The 12,176-nt window shown below is 34.8% G+C and overlaps 1 protein-coding gene across 3 annotated transcripts in view; it reads left to right on the top strand.

Annotated features, from left to right (window-relative positions):
- Rpgrip1l (RPGRIP1 like) overlaps positions 1 to 12,176 on the top strand; it is a 101,557-nt gene that overhangs the window by 71,726 nt on the left and 17,655 nt on the right. For all 3 annotated transcript variants that reach the window (XM_071604436.1, XM_071604435.1, XM_027938964.2), the window contains exon 23: positions 10,423 to 10,606. In XM_071604436.1, coding sequence (XP_071460537.1) covers positions 10,423 to 10,606 — 184 coding nt within the window. The remainder of the gene's footprint in view (positions 1 to 10,422; positions 10,607 to 12,176) is intronic.

Raw genomic sequence — 12,176 nt, 5'->3', positions numbered from 1 at the left:
AACATTTATGAGCTTCACTTTGTCAGTATGAAATGCTTGTCCCCTCCTTTCCTTTCCAAAGTGGTATAATTAGTGTTAGCATCTTTTTTAACAGGCTACATAAAGTTTAGTGGCTGGATTAAATCAAGTCATTAACATAATGTGCTACCCAATTTGCCCCTATCTCTTTTCGTTTCCCGGACATCAAAGTGCCACAGAGCGCAAGTGTAATTGGGCCTTGCTAGCCTGTCAGATTCCGTCAGCCTGATGACTGCTGCTTTTACTAAAAAGCTTCTAGGCATGATAATTAATGGGGGTGGGAGGGCAGAAGTCTGAGAAATGTAAAACTTTGGACATTTCTCTATGAATATTTTATTAATTTGAATAATCAGAAGTTAACAGTATCAATTTGATGTATAATACATTGATTAAAAGCCTTGTTTCAGGTCTTCAAAATAGACATCAAAACTGGGAATTTGCATTTGCCATGGCATTAAAAAAATTAACAAGCCTTCCTTTGCATTATTTCCAATTTCATAATTTAAATAATGTACTCATGTTTCACAACAAAATGTATTGCCATCAACTCACAGATTTCCTAAAATGTGCCCACAGGTGAGAATGGGAAATCACAGGCTGAAAAAGCAATGGACTCTTCTGTGCAGCACATATTTACATCCCGCTCTTTCTGTTACTGCTAATAGCAGTTTTGTAAAAGCTGCCATATTCAATTGCACTAAATTACAGTTGCACCCAGAAACCAGATTCTCTGAACAATAAGGTGGCTTTCCCAGGTGATTGCAGTAATGGTGTTCAGCAAATATATTGTAAAACTTTGAAAGTCAAAATGCAAGAAGCAATTCATGTATGAAAAATAATTAAATCTCTTTGGAATAAAAAATGATATCCTATCAATGGATAATAAATCTCTCCCAGTGTTTTATATGTGGAAACTCAAGCTAGATAGAATGTATGTTTTAAAATATATTTTATGTAGAAACAGAAATGTTGAATGAATCTACTGATAGTAATTTCTTTTTAAATTATTTTTTATTTTGTAACTTTTTTTACAAAAAAAAAATGCTTCTTCATTCTGTAGAAGCATTCTCTTGTTTTAACATACACACAATGTTCCATTTTAAAAGTATTCCACATTTATTTAAATAAGCCCCTTTTGATGGACTCTTAGGTTTCTACCAATTTTTGCTAATGCAGACACTTCTGGTTAAAATGAACATTTTGATGCATAACAACGTGTGAAAATTCCCATTTCCTTCTAACATACTCTTTGCTCTTTGTGCCTCACTGGTGATTTCATTTAAAAAAAAAAAAAAACAGAGGTCTATTTACAGATTACATGCACTTCATATGCACATACAGATGTAACAATTATAAGCAAAAAAAAAATGTCTAAAAAGATATATACCATTGTTAGCAGTGAGTATCTATAAGGCAGGAGTCAGCAAACAATGTTCATGTGCCAAATCCAGCATGTTTTTGTAAATACGTTTGTACTGGAACTCAGCCACACTCATTCATTTAAAATTGTTTATGGCTGCTTTTACTCTATAAGGATAAAGTTGAGTATCTGCAACAGAGACTCTGTAACCTACAATGCCAGAAATATTTGCTCTCTTTCCCTTTACAGGAAAAAAAAAATTGCCAAGTGCCAAGTTAGGAGATGGGATGTGTTAAATAAAATTTTGTAGGAGGCGGCAGATTGGACTGGGCACTTGCAGTAGGCTCAACAGACCAAACCAATATAGAGTTTAATCATAGTAACTGAGCTTTGGTTAGTTTCACAAGGCCTTGTAGCCAATTAACTAATTAAACTATAAACAATTAACTGGTCAAACTAATCAACTGACTAGCTGACTAGACTATAGACAGATTGTTTTCTGTGACTCATCATTGGTTTTCTATAAGCACTACTGATCACATTGCTGACTAGAGTTCTTAGGACCTGTTCTGATTCTGGGAGCTGCACATTTCATGCATAAGTTTTACTTCACTCATATAAACTCTCCTAGATTTCACATCTAAAAAATTTTTCTTTTAACAGATGAAACAAAGCATTCATATTTTACTTTTTATAATTGATATTACTGGGTTATTTTTAATGATGAGTATAGATTGCCTCTAAGAAGGAAATAATTTGTTAGCTATCCTGCAGAAAAATATGTTACCTAAAGGAGAATTTAATTTGAACACTATAGAAGTTTTTCTGTAAATACCTTTAAAGTAGGGTGAATCATTTTTTTTGTTTAGGGCAATATTTCTCAAAGTGTGATTCCCTAAACCAGCATTCTTGATATCACCTGAGAATTTGGGAGAGATGCAAATTCTTGGGCCCTACCCCAGACCTGATAAATCTGAAGTTCGGACGGTAGGGCCCAGAAGTCTGTGTTGAATCAGATGATCCTGGAGTATGCTAAAGTATGAGAACCACAGTGTTAGGGGAGAGGATTACTTCTCACCCTTGGCAGCACATTGGAATCATCTCAGGAGCATCTTTAAATGCCAGGGCCCAGGCTTCACTCAGATCAATTAAACAAGAATTTTATTTATAGCTTCCCTCATGACTAATGTGCAGCCCAAATTGAGAGTCACTGTACTACATCTGTTCTCGACAGTGGCAAAAGTGGAATAGCCTATAATAGCCTATCAAAATCACCTGAAATTGAAGGTGACTTTTTTTTAAATTTTCTTTCCTTCACCTTACTGCCATAGTAAAGCACAAAAACTGATGGAATCATGTCATATGCTTAAGGTGTATTAGGACAGGAAAAATATTACAAACCACTCACAGGGCAGATCCACAATGGCTATAGTTAGGCTCCCTCCCCAAAGATTCCAGCAGGCTCTGTTTATAATATGTAGCCAAGGTCATGAACACCCTGATTCAGCATATGCACTTGTGAGCATGCACCCACTTTTGTAACCTGTTGGCAGTGTGCCTTCTTTGTCTGGCCTGCATATAAAAAAGGCCTCTGGAAATAGCTCAGGGGAACAAAATGGAACTGGCTGGGACAAAATGGAGCTGTAGCTGGAGCTGGAGGCTGCTGCCACCTCTAAATAAAGAATGTCTACTATCCTAGCTGCACCTCACATCTTCCTTCACCTGCCAGAATTCCAACTCTGTTTCCCAGGGTCTGAGCGTCCACCCAACCCCCCTATTTTAGAACATGTGATAACAAGCTTCTATAATTTGCTGATCTTTGTAGACTCAGTATTTACACAGTATATAAGGGACACTATTCTAAAAGTGAACACAATTCTATTCTATTCTAAAAGTAAGACAATATTCTAAAAGTAAACACTCAATTCCAGTACCACTTGATCCCCATCACTGAAGTTTTCAACATTTATATTATGTGCTCAATGTAGTGCATTTTAACAGAACATATTAGAAAAGATAGACTACCCACTGATGAAAACTGGGTTTGCTTTCTTTTGTTAAAAACATATTACACTCATAGAATGAGTTTCTAGGGACATCACCTGTGTATTATAATTTATCTCAAAGAGCTATTGTTGCCGAGCATGGTGGTGCAAGCCAGCAGCTTGGGAGGCTGAGGCATGAGGATCAAGCCTCAGCAACTTAGCAAGGCCCTAAGCAACTCAGTGAGACCCTGTCTCTAAATAAAATACAAAAAGGGTTGGGAATATGGCTCCCTGGTTAAGCACCCCTGAGTTCAATCCCTGGTACTAAAAACAAAAAAAATTCTCAAAGGGCTATTATCACTTTACAAAAACAAAAACTTTTCAAACAAAATTTATGTGAAGCATGGATATGATTCTTAATAAGTGGATGCTTTGAAGCCTAGTATGAAGTCAGGGGACTTAAAAGAGACTCAGATAACTCTGCCCAGGCTCAGCTGGAAAAAGGGAAGTTGTAAGAATCATGATTAATCACTAAGCATTACTGCCCTACTTATGTACGCCTCTGCCAATATACTGGTGAGTTTGATTGTCAGGATCGACTGTTTTGAACTGGTATAGAGCTCACCTCAATTAAAATTTAAACTCTTCAAGGGCATAAACATAGATCATCACCTTCTATTTCCATTTTGTCTCTATTGTTATAAAATATAACAACAAAGCCTCGGCTGGGGTTGTGGCTCACAGTAGAGCACTCGCCTAGCATGTGCAGGGCCCTGGGTTCGATCCTCAGCACCACATAAAAATAAATAAAATAAAGGTATTGTGTCCAACTACAACTAAAAATTAAATATTTTTTTTAAAAAGATAAAGTACCAAGTTCTACATACTATGGCTCCTGGACGTAAACTCTATTTGTATTTATTTACACAAACACATATATATAACATTTTTATGGTGGTTTAAATATCCCCATATAGATTGGTACCACTATTTGGAGACTAATTTGGTGCCTCTTTAAAGTTGACTTTATCATAATCATTAAAGAAGTATTTCTACACAAGAGAATCATGTATGTATAAACATAAAATGATATACAGTGCCACAGTGTTTATAATAGCAAAAAACTATAAACTGCTTAATTGTTCATCACTAAGTAAATAAAAAGAATGTAGATTATAAGCAAGTGGAATTATGTATAGCAGTTAATATGAATGAATTAGATTTGAATTATAAATATGAATAAATCAAAATATATATTGAGTGAAAAATTGCAAAATGATTGATAGAATATAATATTACCAACAAAAGAAATCTAAGAGCAGAAAGTGATATGGTGCTTATGGAGGTACACATAACTTACAGAAAATACAAAAGCAGGTTTAGGAATGATGTAGCCAATATCAGGATAGTGGTTACCTCTAGGGAATGAAGGGAAGGAGAAGGGATTTGGCAGTTGGGGGCTTTACCTATATCTGAAATATTTTATTTCTTCAACAACAACAAAAAGTTTTGAATCAGATTTAGCAAAATGGTTAACATCTGTGCAATATGATGAATGCTTAAATATGCCAAATAATATTCTGTACTTTTCTCATGCTTGAAATGTTTCATAATTTTAAAAAATTAAATGCCTGTTCATTGTAGAAACTTAGAATAAAATTAAGCTCACCTGTAATCTCACCATGGTTATTAGATTTAAATCTTACTGACTAAAAGCCAAGCATGGTGATACATGCCTGGAATCCCAGCTACTTGGGTGGCTGAGGACCACAAGTTCATAGGTCAACCGGGGCAACAAAGTGAGACCCCCATCTCAAAAAAAGTACAAAAAAAAATCTTACTGGCTGAAACAAGTTGCAAAACCTTTGTCATAGGCCATTCTCAGTTACACGATACTGTGTTTAAGTCTTGTCAGGTTGAATTAGTTTTCAGAAACCTAACAATCCAACTTCATTGTGGCTGCTCAGATGGTTGAAACTAAAGGAAGAATTAAGCACAGTACTCTGAAATGAAACATGAAATTTTTAAGCATGCCAATAATAAGCCTAAGTAAACACTATAGAAAAATATGACCCAAAATGTGAATTACCATCAGTCAGGAAGCAATAGTGGAATTGAGCCAAAATCATGAAAGCTATAATTCACTTTTCTCTGTGAGTAATACAGGCTGTCATCACATTTCTGTATCATTCAATCACATAATGTGTAGTGTCCATCTATACAGACAACTAAAAATGAGTTGCATGCAGTTCTCATTTTGTCATTTCTATTACTTCTGTTCACCACAATCAAAATTTATAAATGCTTTTTTACATCCTGTTGTTGACATCTTGTTAACTAGGGAAGCTAATGGGGCAATTGGTGAACAAAACAGTATTGAGAAGAAGCATCTTACCTACTCACAAAGATCCAGACACCCACACACAGAGAGAGGAAACAGAAGAGGAACAGCCTAAAGCCTCTGCTATCTGGCCAACTTGCTGTATGTAACTGAAAGACACTGATACATTGCAGGGGTATGAGCCGTCATGGTGCTCTAGAAATTCTGAACAGATATTGTAAGTCAACTATCTGAAAATGCTTCGCTTTAGTCTTTGTCTTTTGAATCAGTGTAATATTTATTACCCCTTCTAATTCTCCTAATTGAACTTTTTCCCATTTTTTTGTTGTGAAAAATCTCTAACATACTGAAAAGTATAAATAACATCTCAAGACCTGTGCTTGAGAAAGTTTTGTTCAATTAAAAATCTAGAACAGGGGCTGGGGATATGGCTCAAGCGGTAGCGCGCTTGCCTCTCATGCGTGCGGCGCGGGTTCGATCTTCAGCACCACATACAAACAAAGATGTTGTGTCCGCCGAAAACTAAAAAAAATAAATAAATACTAAAAAAAAAAAATCTAGAACAGCACGATTTCTCTACATTTTGCAGTAGTTGACAAGACCCACTTTCCAAAACATAGCAGATATATAATTTTAAATGAGAAAGCACTAAAACTGCAGCTTCACATATTTCTGTCAATATACATAAGATATTCTGAAGATCTAGAAAATAATCAGCCTCCCCTATTTTACTGAACATTTATTGAGAGACTACTACGTGCTAGATGCTGGGGAGGATGTTAAATGCTAGAAGATGAGTAAGATATGGTCCTGCCCCACTGGAGCTCACAGACCATAGAGAGGAGCCAGTATGTAAAGATCCATGCAGTACAATGTGACTTCGAAGTGCAATGAGGGACCAGGGGAGAAAACAACCAACTGTGTGTGGTTCAGGACTTCATATGACTGAATTATGTCTGATGGAAAAGATGATTTCACACAGAATAAACAACAGATACAAAATTCAAGCAATACCAACAACATAGGTTTGAAGGAATGGCTGTATTGTCTGATAATAGGATTTTTAAGCAGAAAAGTGATACCTGATTGATTTTTTAAAGACTTTCTTTTTTTAATTTTTTCATAGTTGTAGATGAACACATGGCTTTATTTGTTTATTTTTTTATGCAGTGCTAAGGATCAATCAGTGCCTCACAGGTAGTAGGCAAATGCTCTGCCACTGAGCTGCAGCCACAGCCCCTGATTGATTTTTAAGGAGAAATTTTTATCATAATGAATGGTTGGGGCTGCAGGTGAGGGATTAGAGATAGGAGTGCCTCACCTCTCTTGGAGCGATGGAGTAGATGCAGTTACTTACCAAGTGTGTACTGCATGCCACACCAGTGACATAATAAGCAGCCTAACAGCCCCTGCCATCACTAAGCTTATAGTCTGATACAACCATTAGCTTGCTTCCAGTTGTCAACAAATAATCTTCTATTCTAATTCCATCTAGTATCTCCTCCCTAATCTTCCAGATTTCTACTTTCTAATAGAAAGCTGCTCTATTGGTTACCTCCCATAAGAACCTAACACAGTTTCTCTGGCAAAAGAAACCACATCTTGTTTTCTTTACATCTTCTAGAGCTGGGATTGTCTGAAATATCATAAGATTTCAACAATTCAATGAATCCTTGAGACATTTAGGAAGAGAACAGAAATGGGTGGCCTATAGGATATAGTGGGTATGAAAAAAAAATGGAAATGGCTTCCAATCTTTTGGTCGTAGGTGACAACAAACAAAAAAACAATATAATCAGATGAGGTAGAAATATCAAAGGATGAGTGGGATGAGGGGAGAGGAGAGAATGAATTCATTTCTGAAATGCTAGGCGCTAGGTGTCTGTGATGCAGTTGATGTACCTCTCAGTCTTCAAATCTTCACATGTGATCCAGTTGAACTTCTGATTTACAGGGGCATGAAGACAACCCGAATTGTTTTATTGTTGAAAAATAAATTGCTTAATACTATTAACCAGAATTTATAATGTTTAAAAAATTATTTTTTCAGAGCTTGCTCCCCTAAATATATACTACTTCAAAGGTATCCCTTTGGGGGCTTTTTGTTCATTTATTTCATTTCTGGGTGTTTTTTTTTTTTTTTTTTTTTCAGTATGAGGGATTGAATCCAGAAGTACTCTACCACTGAGCTACATCCCCAGCCTTTTTTATTTCTTATTTTAAAACAGGGTCTCACTAGTTGCCCAGGCTGACCTCCAATTTGTGATTCTCCTGCCTCAGCCTCCCAAGTAGCTAGGATTACAGACTACATGTACCTCTAGACCTGGCTGGATTTATTTAAAGTAATTCAGATAGCATCATTTGAACAAAGAAATAATAACTTGAACTTCTGCCAGTAATATTGGTCAGAGAATTTAAAAGTCATATGATAGAAATAATGAGAGTAGGGGAATACCCAAAAAAAAATAAAACTAAGCCAGAAAAGAAAATAGCAGTAAGAATTTTTAAAAATATAAAATTTTTATATTTCTTTGAAATATACTGTTTCCTTTTTTATGTTGTGATGGGGATTTTTAGTTTTTTTCTATTTGTTTTTTATTTTTTGTTTCCTCCCACCAACCCCCCTTGGGCTATGATTCAAGTATCTGCTTTTATGTAGAATTATATTTTAAACTTTAAAGAGTTGCATGTAGTCCTATTTGACAGCCTAAATTAGTTCTTACAATAATGCAAGCTTCCATATGGGATTGTATAGTTAATATATTATTAATAAAATAACCACTTAAATAAATTTGATTCCTCTGCTATTTTAAAATTCATTTGTCTCTCCATTTGGTTCTGTAGTAAAAAACTATAAACTGCTATCCTCACAAAGTAGAAATAATGGTATATCTCTTTTTCCTTTTTATAGCTATTTACCTTTAATTCTCTTGTGCAGAAGTATGAATGTTTTATAAGATTTTATAACAATTCTAAGTTTGTCAAATTCCAAGTTATGTAAAAGACTTAATCATGCATTGTGCTACACTTGGACTAGAATTATAAAATATATGTATGTGCAGTTATTTTCAAAACCACAATACATTTTTAGGGAAAAAAATCTTTTAAAATATTTTCTTTACCATATAGTCTTCAGCGAGCAGAGAAGGGCTTTTCTGAAGTGAGATTAGACAATAGAGCCAACTTCATTTTTTATGCACGTGAACGAAGAGGGCTTGAGGTTATTAGTTGAAACCGAGTAACCTTTCCTGGCTTTCATCTCTTTCTTTTCAAATTTGAATATGAAAAGCATATTCAAGTCAAAGACCATCACTTTAATGACATTTGGCAGTCATTTGATTTATTAGGTTTTAGAAAAAATTTTCCTTTAAATATTTCATCATACTATGCTAATCCTAGTAATATTGCCAGCTGCAGCCTTGTACCTGTATTAGTGGAGACAGAATGGTGTGGAATTTTCTCTGTCATCCTAGTAAAATTTCCATGAATCTACTGAATAATAAAATAACCTTATTGAAATATTCAGATTTGAGTTTTTAGTTAAAGTGTCTTAGAATACATAATAAAAGAAAATGTCTTTTGAAAGAAGGGGGTAAAATTACTTCATCAAATATTGAGGGGGTTTGACAGCAATGGAAATTATTCTTTATGAGAATATTTTTACAATAAGATACTTATGCTTTCCAATTTGATTAATTATATGCTCTGAAATATCTCTGTAATCAGTATAGTCAATTTGCACACTGATGTACATTTAACAACTAATTTCCAAAAATTGGTTGTATTAACGGGTCTTATTTGGGGATTTTTCATTGCTATTTGAAGTTATATAATTTATAATGGCATGTCTCTGAATTTACTAAAGAGGAATTTTGACAATACAAAGCCAGATTTTAAATTGTAGAAAACAAATTTCACTGAGGAGTTATTTTGGTGTGAACTAATTTTTAAATTGTTGTCTATTATTTGAAATCATTACTCAAGGAAAAAATTGTAACTCTCATCTAATGTCTGTGACACCGATATCTATTAAATGAGCATTGAAGGAAAAATTAAGCAAATATCATTTTAGTGGTTAATTCTGTGAATGTAAAATAAAAAATAAATTGTTAAGAAAATATGTATTAAATTAGATACAAAAATTTTCTTTTATTTGAAAATATATTACTTATTGAATCAAATATATTGTGGCAGAATATATGAGAATTAGCTGTAGATTCTGCTGTAGCTAATGTAGATTCATATAGCTACATATATTAGCATAATAGTGATAAAGTGTTCAATAGGCTTTGATCTCTGAATAATTGAAACTTTCTCAGGTACTGTAGATTAAATAAAAGCAGTGATAAACATGTATTTTATTACATAGTTTGAAACAAAGCCAACTGATACTTGTCATTCTGAAAGCAATAGGAGATGAAGATCTCATAATCGTCATTCCTGATAGACTACTAGTGGGGTATTTATAGCCACAGATGTAAATCAGGAGACTATCGCCATGGCACTGTTAACTTCAAACCCTGGGGCATTAGAATCTCATTCTCTCTCTCTCTGTCGTGAATAATCTGTCATATGTAACATACAGTAGCATACAGTGCATTCCAGAAAAGAAACCATTGGCCTTTATATTTTATTTTAAATTGATAGTGGAAAAGAATAAATAATTTGTTCGCTAGATTTTGTTTTCTTGTTGATTTTTGGTTTTGCTCTTTAAACAGCCATCAGAGAAAATTCGGATTGAGATCATAGCTTTAAAGCTTAATGATTCTCCAATAACCACAGATGACACTATCCAAAGGCTATTCATTGAGTGCCGATTCTACAGTCTCCCTGCTGAAGAGACGCCTGTGTCGCTTCCAAAACCCAAGAACGGGCAGTGGGTCTACTATAACTATAGCAATGGTATGTATGCTTTATTTGTAATACAGACTCTTAGGTTTCTTATGTTGTCTATGAAGGAAATTAAAGACAAGCAGGAAGTTTAATTCTCTGTTCTTCCCATAAACTCATGGAATTCTTATCAGGATAGATTTAAGAAAAGCTAAATCTACAGCATAAGGATAAGAAAATAAAGTTGAAGTACTACTAAAGAGAAAACCAACAATATTGGAAAATAGTGTGTCTAGCTGTCCCAGGTTTATACTGGGACAATACCAATAGGAAAATACCTCTGAAGTCTGCAGTTGAATGTGATAGAAAAACATGATTTTTCAAAGGAGGAAAGGTACTTGTTTTTTAATCATATCACTCAAATCATTCAGTGTCCTAACTTGTCCACCTTTCTGATCAGTATCATCACAAATGCTTTTATAATACATGACCTGCCCTTCCCAGTGCCTCATGTTCAGGATGTTAGCTGAGGGGAGCAGGGGTTCCTCCAGCGCTGTTTCCTCAGCATCCCACACAGCCATGCATTGCAGCAGGCAGATTTTCTCTCTAGCACTTCAACTCTCAGCCAGTTGACAGGTCAGTCTACCGGGCCCGCACAGATCAACAGGCACTCTGTAACTTCTTAGATCAATCATCATTAAGACGTTTTTTAAGAATACTACAGATCATCAGTGTACAATTAGAGAAATAAAATTAAACATCATACCAAAGCACTGCAACTAAGGAGTCCTAAGTTAAAACGTGTTGTAAAGACAGAGTGTTGCTTTATCTTCAGCAAAACAGGTCATCTCGTGCTACTTAAACACGAATACTTTCTCTCACCAGTCTTAGAAATTGCATTCTAAGAAATATGTGTAATCATGCTGCTGTATCACCCTGTGCTTACCTGGTTTTTTGTTGGTGGTGTGTTTTGTCCAGCATTTTTAGAAATGTGTTCATTGCTTGAGACAGTAATCTTGAGTATTCAAAGATCCGGTCTAGTCCTCCTGCTATCCACAAATCTTACTAATTATGAATTTAGGCAAGATGTTTAAATTTCGTGATACCTCATTTTCTTATCTAAAAAAATGAAGTGTTTTCTGAGCTCAAATTCTATAACTGTATAATAACAGGTGGCTTGAGAAATCACATGGGAAATAAGTAGTGTGGTCAGGACCAGAATCTGCTTCCTCCTTCCTTTCATTCCCTGGATACAAAAGAAACATTTCCAAACATCTTTTCTCAGGCTTCTTAGAGATCCTTAATTGCCAAATATCAGAAAAGTAAACCATATCAAAATATTATTAGGTAAGGAATACTGTTCAGTTATCTATTTTAAAGGAAGACATCCCAAGAAAAGAGAAAATTTATTTGGCTTTTATATTATTATTTGTAAATATCAACAGTAGAATGTTTATTTGGACTGATAACAGAGTTGTTTTTTGGAAATTGATTGTACATTGAGAAACTTGGCCATGTAGCAGAACAGATGTTTCCATTTGTATAAAGAACAATGCAAAAGTCCTTCTTTGGATAAAGCCTGTGGTACATGCTCAAAGTGCCCTGGATTGGGTACACTCTCACATGACTACCTAATCTGAGA

The sequence above is a fragment of the Marmota flaviventris genome, chromosome 18 (assembly GCF_047511675.1).
Source record: "Marmota flaviventris isolate mMarFla1 chromosome 18, mMarFla1.hap1, whole genome shotgun sequence".
Classification (NCBI taxonomy): domain Eukaryota; kingdom Metazoa; phylum Chordata; class Mammalia; order Rodentia; family Sciuridae; genus Marmota; species Marmota flaviventris.
Note: the sequence above shows the minus strand (reverse complement) of the source record. Positions and strands in the feature narration are given on the sequence as shown.